General features: G+C 31.2%; 1 protein-coding gene across 1 annotated transcript in view; it reads left to right on the plus strand.

Annotated features, from left to right (window-relative positions):
- Window positions 1-900: 900 nt before the first annotated feature.
- Window positions 901-26,054, plus strand: part of LOC129233438 (E3 ubiquitin-protein ligase RBBP6-like) — a gene marked incomplete at its 5' end in the record, with an annotated part of 37,869 nt that continues 12,715 nt past the window's right edge. Inside the window, 13 exons of the mRNA XM_054867466.1 lie at window positions 901-988; window positions 2,408-2,441; window positions 6,120-6,158; window positions 6,248-6,336; window positions 9,076-9,178; window positions 9,225-9,236; window positions 9,269-9,387; window positions 9,560-9,729; window positions 10,062-10,485; window positions 12,320-12,578; window positions 12,667-12,716; window positions 12,905-13,045; window positions 24,451-24,683. Of these exons, the coding sequence (XP_054723441.1) occupies window positions 901-988; window positions 2,408-2,441; window positions 6,120-6,158; window positions 6,248-6,336; window positions 9,076-9,178; window positions 9,225-9,236; window positions 9,269-9,387; window positions 9,560-9,729; window positions 10,062-10,485; window positions 12,320-12,578; window positions 12,667-12,716; window positions 12,905-13,045; window positions 24,451-24,683 (1,761 nt within the window). The remainder of the gene's footprint in view (window positions 989-2,407; window positions 2,442-6,119; window positions 6,159-6,247; window positions 6,337-9,075; window positions 9,179-9,224; window positions 9,237-9,268; window positions 9,388-9,559; window positions 9,730-10,061; window positions 10,486-12,319; window positions 12,579-12,666; window positions 12,717-12,904; window positions 13,046-24,450; window positions 24,684-26,054) is intronic.

Consider the following 26,054-nt stretch of genomic DNA (forward strand, 5'->3'; position numbering starts at 1 on the left):
AAGTAAAAGAATTCATGAGAATTTTACCTTATTTAGAAATTTTAACTCAACTGTAATCATTATCCATATGTTACGTTTCCAAAAAGCATAACGTTTTATTTATACTATTTGAGTGCAAGGTAAAAAAAAAAAGTTAAACTAATCCACATACGGTGCCTTATCTTGAGTTTGCAATATTCATTTCCTATAAATTTTAAGTTTTATTTAAATTTCAGTTTTAAAGGTCTTATATTGTCATAACCATGCTAAACTAACTGATGTGAAAAATCGTGTTTTTCAAATTCGATGGTTTGCTGTTGTACTCAAAAAGGGCTCTCTACTGTTTATAACTACAGTTGAGCACCATTTATACCTTTCTCTTTTTTGTTGTTATCAATTATAAGTATTATAAATTGATCCCTGCAGAGTGTAATACATATTAATCTGTACTCATTATACGTTTTTTCATTTGTTCGCTTTTTTCGTAGAGTCCCTTCAAAAACTTATAAATGATGCTTCACTGTACTTCAATTGATAGTTTTATACCTAAAGTTACTTATAAAATTTAAACATCAAAAATAACTAAATGCATTAGGTGGGGGAAAAAATGTTTTTGCTATTTAAAAGTGCCAGTTTTCACATTCAGTAGTTTATCATGGTGCCAACAATATGTATGGAAAAACTTATGAATTAGAAAAATTGTGGAATACTTTTTGATGCATGCATGAAGGCTTATACTTTTCCTCATGACTTTATTTGAAATGTTACATGTACTTATTTCTAAAATCATATTTTGTGCAATATTTTGGTTTAATGCTGTTTAAATGAGTTATAGTTGTTTTTGGAAGCTTTGCAAATCCTGTTTATGTTGATTCATATATCTTTAGTATCTAAACTTTTATATTTAAATTTTTTAATTAGTTTACGACAATGATGAAATACTAGTTCCTAAAAATACATCTGTCATTGTTGCCCGAATTCCTGTTGCCACTGGAAACAAGAAAACCTGGTATGAATACATTATTTTGTTACTATTTAAAATCTGTTTAAACTATGTTATTTTAAATTGGTTAATTAATTTTTATTTGGAGATAATTTTGAGTTGAAATTGCTACAAAGATCGATAAAGCTAACAGTAGCAATTAACTAAACAGTATCAACATTGTTTTGATCAAGCAGAATAAAACAATTGTCAACATAATGAACATAAAAACAAACAAAATTTTCTGTTAAAAAGTGCATATTGCAGTGAAAAACCTCAGACAAAGTAAACACAGTCTAATACAAATTTGTTTCTTTTTGTCTACCATTTTAAGTAGAAAATATTTCATAATACATCTTATTTTATGTACTGTTTTTTGGCCTTCTAATAATGTCAGGCAAAAGGACTGCTATATTAAAGTTGTTAAAGCTAGGACAGTGACAGTTTGCTTAATGTGCTTCTACAAACAGTGTAATGCAATCTTTCATTTCAAGGACCTTGGAAATAAGTCCATTTTCAAGAAGTGGACGAAAACATATAGTGAATACTTCAAACTCATTAAATGGGAATAATATCTAACCAATCAGCACGGCCTGTTACCAAAGAAGACAAAATTATGCAACTCCAAAGATGTTTAAAAAAATGATCTGAGGGAAAACACTGCTTTTAATGGAACTAAATACTTGGAACAGTGTCAAAGCACTTGGAACTCTTCAATGTTTGGAAGAACTAAGTTCAGCACTTTAAGGTGCCGAGAATGGAGACATAGTGCATCAAGGATTTGCTTTCAAGGATGTGTGCTTGAAATTTTATTTTCATGTTTTTTTCTGCAATGGGACTAATTACTGAACAAATAAATAAAATGTTTCTTTCATACCCATGTATGAAACGATTCTGATCTCTAAATCGCGATTTTTGGAAAAGGTCACGTTTCTACACGTGCAATACGATTCTTGAAGCGCTTGCTGAACAATTTTTGTCAAATGATTTTACCTTGCAGAATATCACAAGGAATTTGGGGAACTTACCATATATAGAAATATGAAAGGGGTTCCATTGTATTCTTCACTTTTTATGTAAAGTTTTGTAAAGAGCAGATTAACTACAATAAATAAGCCAAATGCAATGGGTTTCTTTTTTTTTTTATTTTTTTTATTTTAAAGTACCTCTCTCTCCCTTTGCACACACACATCAAAAGAAATTTTTAAAATGTTAATTTATCACTAAAATTAACTGAAACAAGAGTGATGTGGTTGACTTCAGCACTGTTTTAAGTACATTTTCGTTCAGTTGAGCAATCAAAAAATTAATTTTGAGCTTAGTGAAGTAATATATATATATATATATATATATATATATATATATATATATATATATATATATATATATATATATATATATATATATCCCAGCTCAAATAGCTCATTTTATCATCTGTTCTTTCAGGGACAAACAAGATCTCCCACTACCAATAGATGATGTAAGTATTTGTCTTCCTTTTATACTTTACTAACCACCTAATGCATCTGCCTGCATCTGACATGAGCGATAGTTACCACACGGCATGAGCGTATCCAGAAAATGTTCAAGGAGGGGGGCGATTTTTTACTGTTTACTATTTGAAACTTGAATTTCTAAACACTTTCAAAGGAGTGTATTGAACCCCTTCGCTTACCTTTGCTTAATCAAAGGTGTCCTACAGTTGAGTTTCTTTCAAAAAATATTCAGGGGAAGCCCTTGAGCCCATCTTTAATATCTTTTATCAAAAGTTTTAAAATTTCCTTTAAATTCATTTTTATTTTTGGCAGTGATGAAAAAGAGTAATGAAGAGTTTTGTTTGAATAAAAATATCAAGTTTTCAGCAGGCTTTTTTCTTTTCTTTTTCGGTAACAATTAGAGAGTTCAATAAATCTTAAGAAAAAAATAATTTTATTTTAAATTTAATCTGATTAAAAATGCTTCTTATGCTTACAATAGTAAAAAAACAAGTATCGTTCTAATAGAAAAACTGCTGTATTGTTTTGAGAACTATTATAAACCTCTCTTTCTCCCAGTATACTTTAAAATACATAATAGAATAATAAATACCTTGTGCATCATATAGTATTTGCAGACCCCGAAGAGTTCTTATTTTTCCTCCTTTTTCCTGTTTTTTAGAGCTCTCTCCTTATTTTCCTACTTTTTCCTTTTTTTTTCCTACTTTTTCTTTCCTTAGTGTAGCACTTCTAATTGTGCATTGATTCTTATTTTTTCAATGCCGCACCGATAATTTTATGCATGTTTCAATTTTGAGAAGCAAAAGAAACAAGTGGATCCTGAACTTTTCATTGGCTGACTACAGTAATTTCTGGAAGGAACGCCGCGACGTCTGCGTATTTAAAAGTTAAATTTTCGTAAGTGACTTTTTTACTGTTGCTGCGTTTATGATCGACTTTTCTTTTTATCGCCCCGACTTCAGTCCTACAGTTTTAACGAAACAATAAAGAAATGGATACTGGCACATTCTGATGCTATTATAGATTACTTACCCGTCAATTAGAATCTTTAATTAAAGTAAACGGCCTACTGTTCAAAAAGTGCGGAAAAAGCCGAATTTCCTATTCACCAATTTTTTGCATAGAAGGGAAATGGAGCTCTATTTAAACAGAAAGGCAATGTAAATTCTTAAAAGGTATGTATGGAAGCAAAAAATGAAAAACCTGTACACTGTACACATTTTCTTGATATTAGTACAAAATAAAAGCGACATATAACAGAAATTCGCAAAAACGGAACACTTCAAAAATAATCGCAGAAACTAACTTTTTTCATACATAAATATGATTATTGTTCATTCTAAATAGGAAACATGACTATAAAATTTATAAAAATTTCAGTTTCTTTCCTTACAAAGAGGGTATTTGCAAAAAAAAAAAAAAAAAGAAAACCCTCGGCAAAACCTAGATGGGCAAAACGTTCCCGATTTTTAGAGAAAAAACGAAAATCCAGTTAAATGCGAGATTTCTTTTTTATTTCTTCACATTTTTAAAAGTTGGGGGGGGGGGAGTGCCACAAGCAAATATGTACTGTATTTCATTTTCTCTTTAATGGGTATTTTCTAATCTGATATATCATCAACATCGAGGAGTTGCTCCCCCCTCACTCTCAATTTCGTGAGCAATTTCCGAATGAATATTTTTGTTGTATGGTGAGGATTGAGTAAAAATGTTATGTTTACCATGCATGGATTTTTTTTTTCCCCGTGACAAAAATTTTGGAAAAAGAAGGTAACAAATCATCAAACCAATAAAACAATATTCGTTTTTATTGCTTGATTAAAATTAAAACTGGCCCGTCATTTTGATTTTTCCCCCGGGGATGGCTAGCGAAGGATGTATACTGAATGCAAATTGTGTCTGAAAACAACAAAAACCGCACAAACTTGTATAGTTAAGCATTAATTTTCCAAAACCAGGGAGGGGAGAAATTGACCCCACTGACCCCCCTAAATGATGTTCCTAAAACAAAAATTTTGTTGAATGCTAAAAATACATAACATAATACAAACCCTTTAGTTTACTTATATTGTTATTTATTTAGCTTAATTATTTTATTATAAATTTTATGTCCCACATTGAAAAACACATTTATTTTAGTTCTGCATTTTCAATCATTTACCTTTTTTTTTTCAAATTCAAACATCTGCCTCTGTTTATGCAAGAATGCATATCAGCTGCTGATTATTTTTAACTAAAACTAATTTTTAATATTTGCTTTGCTTTTGTATCATAGTTTATGATATCAGGAGCGGAAAGTGTTAGTATTTTTAAATGATAAATGGATGCTCTTGGTGAAATGTTTTCGTTTTTAACAAAACAAATCTTTAACAAAAATGGTTTTATTGCACCAAAATATGAGTTATTATTATTATTATTGTTATTATTATTATTTTGAGATCGCTATATTGCATTTTATTCTTTCACACTTAAAATTTTTATTACTATATCGTTGAAAGGTGTTTCTTTGTTTGGATTTTATTTTCATACTTATGTATTTGATATCTTTGTTTCCACTTTTTATTTTTCATACTGAAAATTGTCAGCTTGTTTCTTTGGTTTTTTTTATGACTCGGTCTTTTATTAAATCCCTTTAATACTTCAAAAGTACTGTTAGTTTATTTTTGGGACAGTTTTAAATCAAAAAAGCTCCTAGCTTATTTTACATTAGAAATTTGTTTCCTCTTGACGTGTGTTCAGTCCTTTCTCTTCCTATTTTTTCCTGCTTTTTTAAGTGATTTTTTTCCTACTTTTCCTACTTTTTAAATTTTTGATTCCTTATTTCCTACTTTTTTCCCTCAAAAAAAAACACTTCGGGGTCTGTATTTGCCTGTTTATATGATCAATTATCACTGCATTGTATGGGATCATAGTGTGGATGTTGTAAATAATGTGTTTTATCATTATTAGAAATCTCATTGTTTTTTTTCCTCCTATTTTTGTCTCAAATGTAACGATGGATGAAGTAGATAACTCAAAAGCAACGTATACATCGTTTTTTATATACTGCCTCAAGAAAGAGAAAGGTTTTTAAACAGCCAGATGTTGTCCACACTATTAAGATTGGACATCTAAATTGGTTCTACCACGTTATCCGTTTTGACAATAGCTGCATTCTAAAGAGAGTTTTTATGAACAAACCATATTGCACTAAAAGACGTGGCAGGTCAAAGCTGTGCTGGGTGGATGCTGTGGAAGAAGATTGTGTTGTCTTTAAGTCTTAAGAACTAGGAGAGCTTACCTGTGAATAGAGGAGGCTGGAAAACAGATGTTTCCGAAAGCCTTGGCACGCCCTGGGCAGTTGTGCTATGAATGATGATGATGACTAGGGGTGTTCCCATTGGGTGTGCTCCATATACACCTTATACTTAGACATGTAGCATATACCCTCAAGCTTCAAAAATTTTCATATTATGACATTATTCACTTTTATTTTGCTACATCAAGAAATGTCTCATGGCTTAATCTTAAAAATAAGGAATAATTTTTATACTCTATTGCAACTTGCAAATGCTTCTTTTGTAGGATACCCATGGTATTTTATTGTTATAAGGAAACTTGTAAATTGTTGATATACCAACTATCTCCCTCCTCATTGATAATTTTTATGCTTTCTTTCCCAGGATGATCTAGGTCAAATTCGCTATGACAGAATTGTCAAGGTGAGCTTAGCTCTATGTATGTATATGCTACTTATTTTATACAATAGTTTTTTTTTTAATAACTTTCCATATTTATCTTCTGTTATTAGAATGCTGATTTGGTAAATGCCAATACAACAGAAGAAGATAAAGTGAAAGCTATGATTACCCAATCTAGTCAGGAATATGATCCATCAAAGTAAGTATTTTGACTCTTTTCTTTTGAACTCTGTAGATAAGCAGCTAAGGTTTTCATAAAGCAATTCAAATAGTGATATGCTCAATGCTATAGTGAGAAGTCTTTTTGTAATTCATGCATAAAAAAAATTTACCAAAACAACTTTTGACAACATTTAGCCAATTTAAACTGTATTTACTATTGTAATTATCTGAGATTTCTTGATGATGAGCCATTGAGATCTTTTTTTTTTTTTTCCGGAATAGTTTTTAAAAGTTATCCTGACCAAGTTATTCCTATTACTTGAAATGGCTATTGACTGAAAATGGAAATTTCTACATTTGTATTGTCATTCTAATAAAATAGTGTTCAGACCCTTGAAGTATGGATATTGTGTGAAACATGTTTAATTAAACATTACTAGTAATGAATCTGAATTTGTAAATGTCATCTGGCTGTTCATGTTCTGTCAGTCTCTAATTATTCTGCACAAATTTTGTACTCAAGCCAACTGAATTTAAATGGGAGAATAGTTCTGTTGAGATGGAAGTACCTCACTAAAATTTTGAGAGATATGTATTTCTGCCCTAACTTTTTCTGTTAGCATTATTTCTTAGGGAAGTGTTTGAGTAATTTACAGGTTTTAAAGTTCTACAAAATGCAACATTAGAGCAATTATAACTCGAGTATAAATTTAAAATTATTTAAAAATTCTGAAAAAACTTAAGCAAACGTTTTGATATGTTTCAGTTTTCTGGACTTTTTTAGTATTGAAACTAATAGTCTGAATGAAATGCAATAGAGCAGTATTTAAAGTTTAGTTACATCCACTCTCGCTTTGAGGACTGTGTCTCATTATTTAGACATGGATTTAATTAGACTCTAAGCTAAACCTATGGATTTTTGCCCATTCTGATCAGGGTTGGCAAAAACCCGGGGTTTTTTAAAAAAGCCCATGGACCCAGGGTTTTTTGGGGTTTTTTTAAATAAAACCCAAAAAAAAACCCAACTAAAGTTGGGTTTTTTAAAAGAAATGTGGGTTTTTTTGTCCTTTTTTTTAGGGAAAATGTGGGATACTTATGGCATATTGTAGCGCAAGTATATGGACAAAGTGCAAAAATTGTCTTCGGTTAAAAAAAGCTGGGAAACTAGTTAAAATTCAGCGTTTCACAAGAAAAGTATAAAAGACAAAAAAACCCACGAATGGTGAAGTTTCTGATTTTTTAATTTTCATTATTACCAACAGTTAGGGCAAAGTTACTTCTTGAGTGATAAAATCTATTGTTCGTTTTTAATTACTACATTTTTTTTTTTTTTTTTTGCATTTTACTTTATTGTATTTCATTTTGTTATGCAAAACTACTGTAGAACCTCAAGTAGTTTAAATCCCTTTTTACTGAATTCCAGCTTAATCAAAACATTTTTTTGAATTTTATGTTGGTTGTTTTTCTATTTTTGTGTACAGAGTGAGAAATATTAAACTTTTTCGTAAGATAATGAAAATACTGTACATGTTCTGTTTTCTATCAACCGTTTGAAAAATCTGTTTATTTCTAAAAAATATACCTTGTGTTTATTCGCGATTTGTGACGTGTTGGTTAGCAGAAAATAATTCAAATGAAAGCCTTTTAACTAGATTAGTTTCCTCTGTACAATCTACATATATTGAGAAAATCAGACGTGACGGGACTTGGTCAAGATAATTTGAGTTATTTTTTGACCAGTTAAAGAAAAACAGTTAAATACATTCATTTAAAATCTTTGAAGTATTTTTTTAATGCCGTTAAGAGTTAAGAAATACTATTAAAGTTCAAAATTCATTTTTTATACTCAATGTCTGTGGTGAAGAACAAATAAAAAGAAGTTTAAATTGTAAAAGTATTTAAATTAATTAATTTTTTTTTAAACTTCTCAGAAAATTTAAAAAAAACCCAAAAGTGGGCTAAATAATGGGTTTTTTTTAAATGGGTTTTTTCAAAAAACCCATTGGATCCAACCCAATTGGGTCCAATTCGGCCAACCCTGATTCTGATTGAGGTTCTTGAGGGAGGCTGCTGTCTTTGAAGAATGCTACAATATCCCATCCTGCCCAGGTGAGAGTTCGTTGTTTTTTTGCAGGGACTCGTGTACACAATTCTGCCGCTTCCAAGAAGTGTCTCATATTGTCTAATGTAAATCAATATTTGGTGGACGTCTCTGTGCTCATTTGAACAGCTTTCTTGTTTGTGCTTAAGTCCAGTATTAGAACTTTTTAAATATTGAAGGTTTTGGATTGCCTCAAGATTACTGCTTTCAACTTGTCAATTAACATTTTTCACATATATTGTTAGATTTTCATCACCCAAGATGACTGAAGCTACAAATTACTAATTTTTATCATAAGAAATTGATTACAGAAAAAGGTTAAGACTGGAAAACACTCATGTCTCAAAACTTTTGTGAACTACTGTATATGTATGTAACTAAGAAGTTTTTGTTAAGTTGTATAAATTTGTAACCTTATTAAGAATTAATTCTTGGTTGAATAATTTTTGTACATCAATGTATGGGTTCTTATTTATTCAATAATAGCTCCCCCCCCCCCCCCCCCCCCGTTCTTAACTTTATTGTTTGTTGTATTTGTCGTGCATTTTTAAGGTTACAAACTAAAATTGCTAAAAAGAGCTTTGTTTTCCTTTAAGTTGTTTTAATTTTTGTTTCAAATCTTTCCTTTCTTTAAGTTAAAAAAAAAAGAAATAATTTGCATGCTTCTCAAAATAGATATGTGAAGAGCCGCAGTATGACAGGACCTCTTCCCCCTACTTATACGTGTTACCGTTGTGGCAAGCAGGGGCATTGGATAAAAGACTGCCCAACAAATAATGTAAGAATCATTCATTTAATAATTGCTCAACTTTCCTGGCTCTTAGGTTGAAGAACCAGCTGAATTTTAGTTATTTTTATTTTATTGTAGCCGGACGTGAAACGTAGTACAGGAATCCCTCGTAGTTTTATGGTTCCTGTAGATGGTCCTGAACATAGAGGGGCTCTTCTAACAAGTACAGGAGATTATGCTGTTCCTCTTATTGATCAGTAAGTTATCTTGTTAATGTGGAACTTGCAATCAATCCTATGCGTTCGTTTTGTTTTTCAATCTAAAACTTCCTTATTTTGATTTGCATTTTTCTTTGGGGGTAGTATCGAAAAAGAAAGAATGTCCGGAGGGAAAATGTTCTTGAGGTTTCTAAAACTTTTCTCATTACAGTCAAGCATACAAAGAAGTAAAAAAAGAAAAGCCACCTTTTGTTCCTCAGGATGAACCAGTTGTTCAGCAAGAGGCTCAAATAAGAGAAGAATTACTTTGCATGGTGTGTAAAGATTTGTTACAGGATGCTGTTCTGATTCCTTGCTGTGGAAATAGCTTTTGTGATGAATGTAAGTTTTATTCAAGGTTTTAAAATCTGTGAGCAAAGTTGTCACAACAGATTGCTTACTTCTGTCAACTTTCTTTTCTTTAAACGTACAAACAAGTTGTTTCTTAGATTTTTTTTCTTTTTGTTTGTAGTAACTTTGTAGTAGCAAAATAATAACTTTTCTAAAAATAACCGCTGTGATAACACTATATGTACAAAAAATTTTAATATGCAAGCAACTTAGAACTTATATATAAGTTACAAAACAGAGTGAAAGTTTCCAGTATTTTAATTCTTGTTTCTGTGTAATATTTCTTTGTATGAATATTTTATATTTGGTAAATTTTTTTATAGGTGTACGACAAGTTTTGTTGGAATCGGATAATCATGAATGCCCAGTTTGTCATGATACAGATGTATCTCCAAATACATTAATCCCAAATCGTTTCCTACGTACTGCAGTATTAAATTTCAAAAATGAAACCGGATACACTCGTGCAAGACATGTCATATTAGTCAAGTCTCCCCCATCTATTTCTCAATCTGTAGAATCTCCACAGCCCTCTCCTGATTCCACTGTGGAATCGCATCCGACTGAGATTCAATCCGCACATATTCAAAATGATGATAATGTTCATGAAGAACATGATGGACCTGCAGAAAGTAAAGTCGAGGTTGATAATTCCGAAGATGGTAAAAAGGAACCTGTAAAGGAGAAAATTGTTGAAGAAAAAACTAGCAGTCCTAGAAAGTCTCCTAAAGAAAACGTAGATGAAGAGTGAGTATATACGAAAATTTAGTTAATGCACTAAAAGTTAGTTAATTGTATGTGTGTATTTCTGGTTTGGTTCTCATCCTTCTCCACTACTTGTGAACTTTTTTTTTTTTTTTTAAATCGTGTCACACCTAGTCTGTCAGTGCTGCTACAATTCCTTAAAAGTATGCTGTTTTGGATTTAAAATTTTGTAGCTACAAAAGTATTAATAGTGCTAGTTTTTTCGTATAAAACGACCTTTTAAGGAAACCTTTCACTTTTTAGAGAAAAATAAACTGGAATGTTAGGAATTATTTATATGAATTTAAAACTGTTATGAATTCATGAAGTGAAATAACGTAACTAAATGGGGGAAAAAAGATTAAACCTTGGAAATGAACAGGTCTGTAAAAATCAATACAACAGGTTAGTTAAAAAAATAGAACTTTTTGAATTAAAGAGAGTTGGAATGGAAAGAATATACGGTATTGATAATGAAACAATTGTGTTGCGTAGAAGTTGAATTCTGTATGATATGGAAATGTTTTTAGTTAATTTAAGGTACATTATTAATATTTAAATCATTTATTAAATCTGACCTCTAGACCTTGATGCCATAAATAGCACTTTTTCTTGCACTACCAAGGGGGGGCATGCCATGTATTGGTCACAAAGTTCCTAATTACGTCTTAAATTTGAAAATAAGTGGAAAAATTTATAAATATATCAAAAAAAAATTCCGTCATATTCATTATAAGCATTTTTAGTTAGAAAGAAGTATTTTAATTTTTCGTGCCAAGTTTCAACAAGACTTTTAAAACGTTGTAAAGGAGAAAAATGCATTTTTGGGCTCTATTTACAAATTTTGACCACCTTGCGGAGCATGAAGGTAATTGTTTATTCCTAGTGGAAAACTTTTCTCACCCTGACCGATTTGGAATTCCAAAAAAAAAAAAATTTGATCCACCCTAATGTACATAAATATACATACATTACTTTACGGGCCTACAAAAATACATTATTGCATTAACTCTCCTTTCAATCACACAGTATGTACAAGATACATTTAAATGGCTGCCTGTAGAAGGTGAAGTCTGAATTAATGAGGGTTGACCGCGTATGTATATAGTCAAGTCTCAATTTAGGTGAGGGATACGTGCCAAAACCACTCGCCCAAGTTGAAATTTTGCATTGCAAAAAAAGGATGTGTACGAATTTTTATAAACATGCGTAATTATTTTAGACATTGGTAAATACCTATCATACTGTTTTAAATAATTTCTGAACTGTTTATTACCATTTCTGACATAAAGAAGAACTTTACTGTATTGAAAAAAAAAAAGCTATTGTTCAACATTAAATATTGTTAAAATGCTCAAAATCATTGATGAATAAGAGAGAGATATATAAAATAAAACAGTATAGTACACACAGTATGTAGTAATAACAAGATGCATTAATATACTAGTACTGTAAGTAGATACAGTAATTTATATTTATAACTTATAAAAATGAAGATGATGATGATTTATGCCGCACATTCTCAGAGTTTTAAGTCTTCACCTGACTATGCATGCAAATCAGATGACTTGTCAGAAGAAGAACAGGACAGTGAAGAATTGATTTCTGCTTTCTGACAAAAAATTTTGTGTTGTGGGCGAGGAATTTTTGTTAGCTCTAAATTTGTTGCTCATGAAAAACTCGCATTATAGGCGTTTTGCGTAAGTCAAATCGCTTTGCAGTGTGAGTTCACTATGTACATATATACATTTACATCAACTAGTAATATATTTTGACAATGATCATTTGTACATAGCAAAAATATGTTTACATTTTAATTGGAATGACTTATTTTTAGATTGGATATGCAGCCAGGAACTCCTCTAGCTGATGAGCCTCCTGAAGATTTAGTTGAAGAGTCTTTACCCATTCAAACGATTGGTCGGGAGCCACATATTAGTGAAAGATACGATTACCATTCAGGATCAAGATATAGTCGATCTCGGCATAGTGATAACCGCCATTACAGAGAAGAAAGTTCATCTTATGAAAATCCTATAAGCACAATAGGGACGATTACCAATTATCGTAAAAATAAATATGGTGGTCCTTTCAATGTAGGTATAATTTTAATCATCTGTAACAGATGGGAATGTATTTTCTTCTGTATTGAGAAATCTCACCCTCCTTCTTTCTCATTTTTAGCATTTAGTGCCTGTGCGTCAACAATATCCCAATCAAAGAAAACAATCGAGGTATGTGCTTATTAACTACTTTTGATACTTAATAAAATATAACAATTTCATAAGCTTTCTAAATTCATTGCTTCTTAGAATAAAAAATTGTTAAACAAATTTGAACTTGAAAACAATTCTTAGTGTAATTCCTCAATCTCTTTTTGAAATATGTGTTTACTTTTTTTTTTTTCGTATATAGATGAAAGAAATGAAAATTATCCACGTGAAAGAGAAGATTATAGAACTCGCTATGATCGGAGGCATCATGCTGAGCATGGATCACAACGAAACTCTCACTACAATCGATATGAAAGGTCCCCTCGAGATACTAGATATAATGTAGCGGAGTAAGAAAAAAATTTAATTATAATTTTATTCTGTATGTGATTTTTGTTAATAAACTTATTAGTTTCTTTGTTTTTTCAAATTTGTAACACAAGCAATTTCATTCTGTTGTCCAGATTTCAAGAAAAAATCTTTGTTTTTCAAATTAATACTGGTAAAAGCTAAAAAGCTACTACTCTGTGTTTTTAATAATTGCTAAAAGTGGATGTTAAATGAAAATCAACTTTGTTTTTTGCCATCATATTATTTGCTGTCGCTTCAGATTATCTGAAGGTTGTTTTTTTTTTCAGACTTTGTAATTCTTTTATTTTAAAACCAAGTTATATGCATATATATTTTGAAATTGATATTCGTTTTATGCATTTCAATGTTGTTTGTTACAAAAGTAATCTTTTTTTGACAAATAATGAAATCATTTGCAATTGAGTTGTGCACGTAAGTAAATATTTTTATTATGTTTTAATTGTTAAAATGCAGTATTCATTCATTAAAACCAAAGTTCTTGATTTAGGCCAGTGCCAATAATGTTTAAGACCAAAAAAAATTAGAACAGGATGAAGCCCATTGGAAAAGTAAGAAAATATAATAAAATTAATTGGAAAAATAATTAACGAGTGATCTAAGTTCAATGCGGGGAGTTAAGGGGGGGAACTACGAGTCCTATCAAAAAAAGGTCAATGACAAAGTTGTAGGTAATAAAACGAACTACAACTTCTGTATCTGCCCTTTTTATTTTTATCCCCCATAAAAAAACTTTTTTTCACGAAACTTAGTGAAAAGTTACCTTTTTATGTCTTAAATACACTGCAATTGTTTTTATTTAAATTTTTTCTTTTTCTTCTATTTTTGATTGAATTTTAAAAAAACATTGTAATTTTCAATTGAAAAATCTCAGGTCAAAATATCTTGATTTTTTTTAAATTAAGAGCGTTTTTTTTTTTTTTTTTTTTTTTGGAAAATCTACTTTCTGATGGTATAAAAATGTATGTACAATAGTATGGGGAAAATTTAAAAAATGAAAAAACACGAAAAATTTCGAATTTGAAAAAAAAAATCATTACATAATTTTTTTTTGGAAATTTATGCTTTACTTACTCAAAAAATGTAAGTTTCCACGTTAAATTGCTAAATTAAAAAGTTGAAAATTCGTGGAACATAGAAATTGCAAAAAACATGCGAAAATAGTGATAAAATGTCAACATACAAGCAGTATGATAATGCGCTTTTGCTGCAACTAAAACAGGTGCATTTCTCAAACGAGCTATAGTGTTTTTATTGAAATCATCTGTGTAATTTGTATTGTATTATCTCTTGTATTGTTATTTTGAACAGCTTCGCATATTCAACATTCAGGTATATTAAAAAGAATAGTAGGAAAGAAAGTTTTGACTTAAAAACGACCATTTTTCTGTATTAAATTTTTTTTAGGTTATGTTACGTTAAGCATACTATTTATGAAAGAAACTATTAATACTTTTGTTTTTTAGCTGATTGATTCAAACTAAAATACTCGTAGTATTTACTAAGTAAAGTTTTTCATTGTTTGAATGATCTTAGCAGCTGCTATGAAATAATTAGCAGGTTGTGAGGCCCATACCATTTCCCTCTTCTGTACGAAATATTTCCTGAAAGCTACAATGTTCTATAGACCATTCAAGTAAAACATTATCCTCACATATAGAATAGCAAATATCACTGATTGACTAATGTTCTGATATCACCATGAAGAGAAGTGTAGACAATGATCACAAAAAAAATTGCGAATTTAACATCAGCTTTAAATAATCAAACTTGTCAAAGTCAAAATAACAGACTTGCCAACTTTTACGGATCATCTGTAAAACTTATGGATGTCACTTAAACTTTACGGACTTACGGATAGACCTCTGATTTTTACGGTTTTTAGCTAAGGTTTGCTTTGAAACTGGTTTTTCAATCAAATCATAATTGTTTGTTCAAAAAAAAAAAAAAAAAAAAAACCCTCTGAAAAAAACTATATCAGATTTGCTTGAAACATATTCAAATAAACCATTCCGTTGCCCTAAGCTACCTCCTAAACTCAACTGGCCATTTTACCTCATCTTTTCTTCAGATCATTTATGCGGCTGCGGTGTTGCCAGATTGTGTCAAAATCGCCCATTAGTGTTTTTTCCTCCTAGCTAGCCAGCTGAAAGAAGCTGTTTGGTTTCAATCCGCTTGCTCTCGACCAAGATCTGGCAACACTAGCCACTCCCAGCTTTACTTCTGTAAGCTCATTGGTTGACTCTAGGGCTGTTTTCATTCCTTGGGCAAAGAACGAGGTGGTCCGTAACGAGTTCTGAAACACGACTCAACTTGTGTGTGTTTGTTTTATTTCATGCTGTTGTACAAATGAATTCGGGAAAAGCAATCATAGAAAATTTGTTTTCAAAGGGACAAGGAATCATATACTGCTGAATTTCTGTGAAAAAAAGTCTAGTAAGAAAGTGGCAAAATATGTATATTGCAAGATTTGAGTGATGACTGATTTCTCACTGTGGTCGATACGATGTATATCACTGTGTGACTGGGGGGGGGGAGTAGAAGCAGGGATGTAACTAAGTCATTTTCGAACAGGAGCAAGACCTCGTTTCGGCGCCCCCAATACAAAACTTAAAAAAAAAATCCCCGAGAAACTTCATAATGTTAACACTAGGGCAAAATTAAAAATTTGGAGATAACCAGTGCAAATGTTAGGAGAACCCCCTCTTCTGTCTTCGGGCTAGAGATAGTACTAGTAGCCCTTGTACGTGCTGCTGTATAGCATGATTTAGAAAAAAATCAATGAAAGCCTACCTAGGCTATCGCGTTTTACTCAAAACTTGAAAATATCCATTTACATACCTTTGTTTATCACTGAGTCATATGAGCCAAAGACGAATTTTACACAAAATGCATTTGCAATTTATACATGTCTTGTAATGTAAATTTTCGGTACACCATGATGGAGTACTCTTTAACCAGTAGAACAAATCGATAAATAACATTCCATTTGGTATCGTTTTTGAACCGTTTCACAATTGGAAGTCATATTTGAATTGGGCAGTGATAAAGGAGTCCGCTGCCTATAATACCATGAGCCTTATAAGTGCGACATCTGAGAAACAGTTAATAGAAAAACAGAAACCTAATGTGCTTGAGATCAAAACTTTTTCTGTTAACTTTTTTAAAAAAAACAAAAAAAAACACATATCTTAAAAATGTTATATGTTTTCAGTGCGCTTCCGTTCAGGTTATTTTCATTTACAGTACAACTTCATTTTTCCGAACTAGCGGGGACCAAAGGCAATCCGGATAACAAAAATCCGGGTAACTTGTAAAACACATTCGTAAATAAGCAGACATCTTTTATAACAGCAAAAAACGCTGTAACAAAATTACATAGGATTGTTACTCGCAAACACTTAATCATTTTTAGTTCAGCTGCTGTGGTGTAGGAATGACACTCCAAATATGCATATTGTTTATAAGATGACTATAATTTGATGTCCTATGCAGGAGTTGTGTTTTTAATAAAAATAAAGAGCAAATATTTTTTACATTGACAGTTTCATTCCGACTATCATAATTTGGAATTACATCATTTCAGTGAATATAATTTTCAACCTTAAAAATTTGATCTGGATAAGCCGGAGATCTGGATAAACGGGGACAAGATAAACGAGGTTCTACTGTAATTATAAGTATGCATCAAAAATATCAAAGAAAAGTTCAATAACTTTAGAGCCGTAAAAAATAGTGGATTTCTGTCACATTGATTGACGTTGATGATTTACAGGGTTCGTACTTCCTTAAAAAACCCTTAAGAAACCCTTAATTTCATCAAGCAAAATTAAGGTCCCTAAAAAACCCTTAAAAAGTCCTTAATTTTCTGAAAATTTCCTTAATATTTTAACCACTGTATCAAGTTTGGTCCCCTTTTTCTTATTTTTTTCGTTTTTACCCCTTCAAATCTTTATAATCCGCGATATGTGCCGAAAACGTATGTTTTGGAGACATGCCGACCACGTTAAACACGTGCTTCGCCGAAAATTGCTTGCCTTGTTTGAGATTGCAATCTTTTTGCATCCTGCAAATATTTCAATCTTTTTAAATGTTGGAAGGTTTTTTTACAATATGCTACTTTATATCTGTTTATTTTTTTCATTATTTCAATAATATTTTTATTTCTTAAATTTATTTTAGAAAAAATGCAAAAGACTATCGAAAAAATATGGTCCAACTCCCAGTCTCTGATTGTATTTAAACTTGTCATGGTTACTATTTTTATGTATTTGAAAAAGCTTTCAATATATTTATGGTGAATCTCTAAAGGTTTTGGTGAGGCTTTACAGCCTGTAAAATTTTTTGGAATTTAAAGATTAAATAAAGCAACTTCAGTTTTTTTTTTTTTAAATCGTGAAATAATATGAAGTTTTTTAAACCAAACTATGAGTTCCATTGCAAGGAAAAAGGATAATCAATTATATATATATATATATATATATATATATATATATATATATATATATATATATATATATATATATATATATATATATAAAATATTTATATTATTGAGTGATACAGCCAAGATTGAAACTCTGGCTCCATCAACCGCTTTATTCAAGGACTCAGGAGTTAGAAATTGCTTTCTCTCTTTCAAAATTTAAATTTATATAGAAATAAACAAACTTGCGAGAAATAGTATAATATAGCAAATTTGTTCGAAATAGGATTTTTAGTAACAATAACAGATCAAAAGCAATAATAACAAAACACTAGTTTAAATATCTTGAAGAAAAAAGATTTTAGTTATTTTCCTTCAATTTGCCTCTCATTCTAATCATGTATGCTAAATGATAATGCTTTAATATGCAACTAATTTTCTACAGCTATCCCCATTTTCCTAATCTTTTTTTATGACTGAAATTTGAGAATTAAATGTTATTTTTTAAGAACAATATGTGCTATCTATTATATTAATTACTACCCAATCATTTCAAGCCTAATTAATAAGGAAAAACTTTCGTATTATGTTTGAAACTGGTTAATTCGCCATTTTTTGTTGAATTTTGGAATGTCATGGACTCAAAGGGCACTCATGATCTCATCTCATTTCTGCTTGATTTTAAGAACTCTTTTTTTCTTGGGGGGGGGGGGGGTTCTCCATTTTCCTCTTGGATCACTATGATGTGAAATTTTAAAATTTTATTCACTGATAATGGGACATCCCAGTTGATTGGGCCTCTCCCTGCTTTTTGGAAACTGATGCACTTGTGCATGTGTATATATATAATATGTGTATCATATACTTTGCCCCCCCCCCCCCCCCCCCCCCCCCGGGAAAACTTTAAAATGGTATACGCAAAGCTATCTAGTTATTTTCCCGATAAGTCCTTTTTTTTGAGAGAGAGTCCTTAAAAAGTCCTTAATTTTTACTTTTAAAAATGAGTATGAACCCTGATTTAAGCCTGTTTAAAACATTGTATGGGTGGAAAAAATGTATTGAAACTGTCGAAAATTTTTCGTTTTAGTTCAATTTATCCTCAAAATAACCCTAGTATTTTCTAAAGAAAAATTGGCAGCCTCCCGAACTTTAAATTGAATCTTCATTATTATAGTGTGAAATTTTTTTCCAAGAATGAGAAAAATTATAATATTCAACAAATTTGTATTACATCATTCAAATTATGTAAACAATGCCTTACCTACTCGCTCGATTGTTGGGGGCCTCTTTTTCGTGGTCTTTCGCTCTCTTTCTGAATTCAGCTTCAAATAGTTTTTTCAACATATCTTAAAATTGATTTAAAACTATACAAGATGAGTAAAAAATATCCTGAGAACGGAGTAAACCCAGAAAAAAAGTTCGTGGTACGAGCTAGAGAAGAGACTCTTTAGAGAATGGTCCCGTTGGACAAAGATAGTGACTCCAATTTCTAAGCCATGAGCTACGGCCAAGGGAACAGTAACGATTTTCCCTCAGGGGGTAGACAAGTTCTCATGAAATTGGTGACGTAGCTCCGGAAGCACTCGCGGAGCTCTTTAGGACGATTTCAATAGGAAATGGCATTGCTTCGCTCCTATTTTTGGACATAAAAGCATAATTTGGAAAAAAAAAATTAAGTCTTCGTGTCTTAATTTACCTTCTTTGATACTAGTGTCTCACCCATATTTTACGAGAATTATTTTGAATTCGAATAAAATGGAAGAACAAAACTTGATCATGAGTGATTTCAAACGATAATTATTATGAAACTAAACCAAGTTTGACTAAAACTTAAAATAAATTTATTAGAAGAAAATGGTAATCTATTTGAGTCATTAAATTCGTAAACTACTACAAAAAATCTTTTACTGATTTGGAAGAGAAATTACTGTTATTCATTTACTTTAAAGTTTATCTTCAAAAAATTGTAGAAGAGAGAAAGAATAATTATTAAAAACGAATTTTTCAATGAATAATGATTGAATTTAATAATATATAGCAACTATATTAGTTCAAAATAGTTATATATTTACATTTATAAAATATATACAACAACATAGAGGGGAAAATAAATACTCAGAAACTGATTACCACATGGTAATACTTCATTTATACGTCTTTTATGAAAGAAATTAAATATCTCATGAAGCATTTTTAAAGCAATTACTGTTATTACAAGCAGATATTTCCCAAGTACTGTTACTCGTGTATAATGGAAAGATTTTGTAACTACTATGTTGATTCAAAATGTAAATAGCTGTGTACTTAAATGACTACAATAAACACATATATTAAAATATTATTTTTGCAGAATATTAAAATAACTATTGAGGAATAAGTACGGAATATCAGAAGCTGATTGGTACATACCGTTTCTTTAATAACCCCCCAAAAATATTATCCTAGGAAATATTTTTAAGATCAAACCTTTACTTTAAACTGATATTTCCAAGAACTATTGGCTGTGACTTTTCAAATAAATACCACTGATGAACATTCAAAGTATGATCAGCTATGTAATTACTGATGTTTATGATTCAAATAAATGAAATAAGCTATAATAAATACATATACTGAAATAATTGCATTTGTAGAATATATGCGCAACTCTAGATGGAAAAATATGCGTTATACGAAACTGAACATCAAAGAGATGCACCGCCAACCCTTTCATGTTTTCGATTTGATGCTCAATTGAAGAAATTTCGAACTTATGTTAAGTAATTTTGTTAAATATTTTGCTTCTTCTGTCAGGTAAGTATGTTTCATAAGAAGATTTTAAACTCGAAAAAAAATAAAGAATAACCACTCAGGTACACAACTATAAAACGGAAATAATTATGAAGCAATACGAATTAATACGAATTAAAATGTAAAGATGCACAAGTCATCAAATATATGCATATTTTTTATTAATCTCCAATTAATTTACATTCTTAACTAATTTCATTCAATAAACATCATTGATTATGAAATAACAAAAAAGTGCATAATATTTCGAATTCATAGGTAATTTTAAAAAAACCACTCTGAAATCCATAACTATTCAGGGGCGGACAGGATTCCCCAAGATAGGACCAACCTTGACTCCCAAAGGTTTCAAAAAAAAAGAAAAAAAAAACCTCGAAAGCCCACAGGTTTAAGGGGTGGGGGGACCCCTAAAGCGCACAGGTTTTAGTCCGTAAAAAATTAAGTAAAATAAAATAAATAAACCGAAGGTACACAGGTTCAAGGAATGAAAGAAAAACTGAGCTTAGGTTTGAGGAAGCAAGAAAAAAAAAAGAAAAGGAAGAGGCTCAGGATTGAAGGGGTGCAAAAAAAAAAAAAAAGAATGAATGGAAAAAAAACGAAGTCGCACAAATTTGAGGGTGCAAAAAAGAAAATAACGAAGGTGCACTGAGGGCGCATCGGCCGGCGGGCCCGTCTGCCCCTATCACTGTCTGACCTCTTTTTTTCCCCAATTATACCAAAACCTATGTTGCAGCTGCTCTTAATTTTCGTCATTAGTTATTTTATTTTTGCTTCTGTGTTTTAAATTCATTATAAACTACACCCCCCCCCCCTCACCGAACGAAAAAGTGAAAACAATATAGGAAGGAATACTAAGAATTAAAGAATTTATTTCAAACCACTGGGATAATTTTTGAAAAATATTTTAAATGAAGTATGAAAAATTCTCCTGTTTCTTGGAAATGCCATGCCCAGGGCACGGGCAAGGGGAGCCGGTGCGATAAACAGTGCGAGCAGAAAAATTAAAATTGAAGATGCAATCCAGTATTGAGCTATGGAAATACACAAGTCAGTGCTTCCAGGATGACGTCAGAGACGGCCGTTTCCCCCCTCCTTTAGCCACGAAGCGGCGAAACTGGAACATCAAAGACACGGTCCCACCCTCGAGAGGAAGACATCATGTTGACAGCTTTATGACGTTTAATTGTAGAAAAAGGACATTTGAGCATTTCCGCTGTTTTGTATTGGTGTGTACTTCCCTCAGCTTAGCTCCCATGTTCCTCCTCCCAGAGGAAAGTTCTTAGATAAGATATAACAAGTATTGGTCACTCTGAGAAAACACATTCATGCTATTTACTGCGCCCTCCTATTCTCTCTCTCTGTCTATCCTTCCCACTCTTTATCCACATTAAACCAGGCAAACTTTCTACCAGCGCCTGTACAGCGTGTTTCTTTTCTTTTTTTGGGGGGGGAGGGGGGGTGGCTTCTAATAACTTGTCCGTTTTTCAAAAATTAAATTTAAGCATTTATTAAGTCAGTTTAGCGCCCCTAAAATCTGGCGCCCGGAGCACGAGCCTCATCTGCCCCCCTCTAGTTACGTCCCTGGGTAGAAGCAGCGGAGGAGAGTGTTTTAATGAATTAAAAGCCACTGCTGCTGCTTTAGTTCAGCTGCATTTTCTTCACATGCTGAAGTTTCTGAGTTTTAAAATATTTTTTTTAGTATCAATGTATCTTTTTATCTTGTAAAATGTAAATAGTAGTACACCTTGTAAATCGTTTTTAATTTTTTTTTTTTTTAATTTGAGGATATTTAAAAATTTTTATTGAATTTTATTTTTAATATCTATTATCAGCATTTGTTTTATAAAAGTTAGCACAACACAGTAAATTGCTGTGTGTTTCAAAATTTGCTGCATTATTGATAGGACTTGAGCTTGAAAAAAATTTTTACTCCCAACTTTGACTTTTGAGAGGTTGAAAAAGTAAATATCTTTCAAGGATGTGAAACTGTTTAAGCTATTATTATATACTTCTAAAAGATTGCTATTGGAAGAATTATATGAATATTCATTTTTATATTTAACTAGATTTTTTATATTTGAAATTGAATTTAATGTTTAAATTGCAGTAATTATCTTTATTTTAATATTGTAATATTAAAATAAATTTTATCATATTCTTATATTAGTATTACTCATGCATCATTTAATGTTATAACACATCAATTAACTTGTCTTGGTTTTATTAAATGCTTCGCGAAAAGTTTTACTATGCCAGTTTTCAAAAGTTGGCAAGTCTGATATAATGATAAGACTGCAATAGCTACGTACTTCAAGACAGAGAAAATCAAAGGAAGAAAAATAAATAAAAACGCTCTCATATTTAATTTCCGATCTCATGTTTTTTTTTTTTTTTTTTATATTTTAAAAGAAAAAATACGATCAGTTCAAAAAAACAATACAAGAGATAACACAAAACAAATTACAGTATATTCAAAAACAAAACACACAGAATGATTTTGATAAAAACATTATAATTTGTTTGAGAAATGTGCCTGATTTAATTGTAGTAAAAGCGCATTACTACGCGACATACTGCTTGTATGTCGACTTTCGTTAACTATTTCGCCTGATTTTTGCAATCTCTATGTTCCATGGATTTTCAATTTTTAAATTTAGCAATTTATGAAGGAAACTTACATTTTTTGAGTAATTAAAGCGTAAATTTTAATAAATAGCTTAAAATTTTACGTAATGATTATTTTTTCTTCTATTCAAATTTGAAATTTTTCGTGTGTTTTGTTTTCTGCGAAATTTTCCCATACTATTGTATATATTTTTTATTATACCAGAAAGTAGAGATTCTAACAAACGGTTTTGTAAAAAAAGAGCAAATGCAAAAGTTGTAGATCTTTTTATTACCAACAACTTTGTTGTTTACTTTTTTGATAGGACTCATAGTTTTGCCGGAAATCGTGATAAACCGTTTTCCCGCTTTAACCCCCCACCGCCTTCCCGAACCCAGATCGCCTGTAAATTATTTTTCCTATTAATTTTATTATATTTTCTTACTTTTCTGATGGATTTTATCCTGTTCTAATTTTAACGTTTTACCATTTTCAAAGGTATAGGCACTGGCCTAATCGGGGAACAGCTCAATATGACTGGTTGTTAAAAGATATCAAATTCTTTAACATATTGAAACCTTGTAACTAACATGCATTACTTCTATATTTACAATATTACTTGTTGTTCTTGCAACAACAATTATACTGCTTGAAAATTCAGTTCAAAATTATTTATATAAATTTTAGTTTTGTCATAATTAGATATGTCATTAAGAGTGGTTTTAATAATTTCTCAGAATTCTTATGTTAACTAGTTACTGGTAGTAAAGTATTTATTTTAGATTCCCTATAATATTTCTCTGTAGATAATTTAATGTACTATTTTTACTAAAAAAAGAGAGCATCTTTTCAAAATATATTTTAATTAACAACTTAAAACGTTTTAAACACTGCACTTTATTTAATAGATAATGGTTTTCAGGTTGAGCAAAGAAAGAAAACCATTATCATTGGTAATGTAAGTCGAGGAAATTTTTTTTCACGGTTCCTGTCGAAACCCTGAAGTTAATTCTTATCACCCTGTACCACTTCTACTTATATAAAAAATATAGTGTGTATTTTAATGTACAACCTCACTAAAGTTGATGTGATTCTGTTAACATATATCATCTTGATGGGCGAGGGGAGGGCACATGGTGTTTGTGCCCATTGTCCTCAAACGTCATAGTTGGGCCTTGCCCTTTTGCCTCTGCAATGCACCAGCCACATTGGAGCATTTTATGGGGACAGTGTTACAGGGAGTCTCTTACGAATTCTATTTGATCTACCTGCATAACATCATGTGAACAAAAGTCTTTTTTTTTTAAGCAAAAAATAAAGAGGCTCTTACCATTTGTGAATCCTGTTCAAAGTTAATTAGCTAAAATCTAGATTGTTATAATGTTTGGTTGTGCAGAAAATAATCATCTCTTAAAATTATAAGTCAAGGGAAAAAAGAAAACAATTTGTTTGTAATTTTTGCTTGTGTTACAATGATTGCATTACATGAAAGTTAGTTGCACACATTTATGGTTCTATCTGCTCATTTACTTCTGTAAGGTTTTAACTTAATTTTATTCAAACAGCCATGAATATCCAGTGAATGAGCTGGAGCATTCTGAGGATCCGTATAATAGTCACTTACATGTAGAAGAGCCCTCCCATAGGAGACCAGAAAGATATCGCACTCCTCCAGCCATTCCAGTGCATATACCTCCAAGTATCCCTCCTGCAATTTATGCTATACCTCCAAATTTACCTGCACATCAGCCTATGGTTCCTGTACCTCAGGTGTTTGCACCACAACCCCCTCCTCCAGGTAAACTTCATTTATTTCTTGCAGTATTGCATAAGTGTATTTAAATTATTTATAGTTTAAAATCTTAAGAAATGTCATTTAAAAAAAAAAACAGGCTGTCAACATTTAGATCAATTCTATTTTTATCATAATTTAAATAAGTTCATTTTTAAAAAACCAAAAAATATTCCTTAAAATCATTTTTTAATGTAAACATTAGAAGTCCTCTTGAAAATTCTAAATTTCACTAGTTCTACCTGTTATATTGTTAGTACCTACAACCTTTCTTCATGATATTGATTTTGTCCCTAGGGTATCCTCACTTCACCTTTTTTTTATCTATTTGAATTGCTCTCTTTACACAACCTGAAAGTTCGAATTTTTAGTCAGTGGCTATTGGCCCCTTTTAACCTTACTTTTCTCTGCACGCACCCCACCACTTAGCTGTAAGCCTTAGGTTCCACCGTCCAGGGAGTCGGCGTAGTGGGGGTCCCTGCACGGCTGGGTGCGATGGTCGAGCCTTTTAACCACCTTACTGTGACTGTTTTAGTAGTTAGCCACTAAGGATGTGTTGTTCATGAACGAACTGGTCAAAAAGAACGAATCTTTATAATGAACGAATCTGTTCGTTCACATAAAAAATGAATGATCGTTCTTTTGAACAGTGAGCAGTTTGGAACATTGTATTGATACACTTTTGACAAAATAGCATTTTTATTTTATTTTTTTAATTGCACATTCATCTTCAAATTTAACTCTCGATCAATATCAAATTTCTCTTTTCTCAGAGCACTACAATATATTCATTCGAACCTTTTTACTTTCTGCTTTATTCATCATTTTTCTTCCATCGTTGCAGTTCATTTGCAATTTTTTCAATGTATCCATTAGTAATGTTTTCTGTAATTTGTTTGGCTACTCATTGCTTGAAAAACTTCACTCCTTACTGTACGCCAAATAACAAATCTGAGTAGACAGAGATTGGTCATAAAGGGTTTTCTCAAAAATCTCGGCAAATAAGGACCACAAAGACGGGCAGCTAGGAAATCTTCTGCTTCTGTGCGTGTGAAACACATGATAATAAGACAAGCTTGCTCCAAAAAACAAACATCATGAGATATTGGATGGTAATTTAAGTTATGATGCAGTTCTCAAACTGTTCAGCATGTTTTTAAAACGAGAAAATGTTTCATGATGAGACACTAATGTCACGGCCGACTCTTTAAAAAGTTTTATAAGAGACCACGACCGACTCTTTAAAAAGTTTATAAGAGACCAAAGGTTCAGCGTGTCAAGAATGCGTTGTTATGGATTTAAAAAAAAAATGGAACAATGTAATCTTTCTTGATGAGAAAAGGTTTAATTGAAACGGACTAAATGGTTTTTGGTACT

This window comes from Uloborus diversus, unplaced genomic scaffold (assembly GCF_026930045.1).
Source record: "Uloborus diversus isolate 005 unplaced genomic scaffold, Udiv.v.3.1 scaffold_412, whole genome shotgun sequence".
NCBI lineage: Eukaryota > Metazoa > Arthropoda > Arachnida > Araneae > Uloboridae > Uloborus > Uloborus diversus.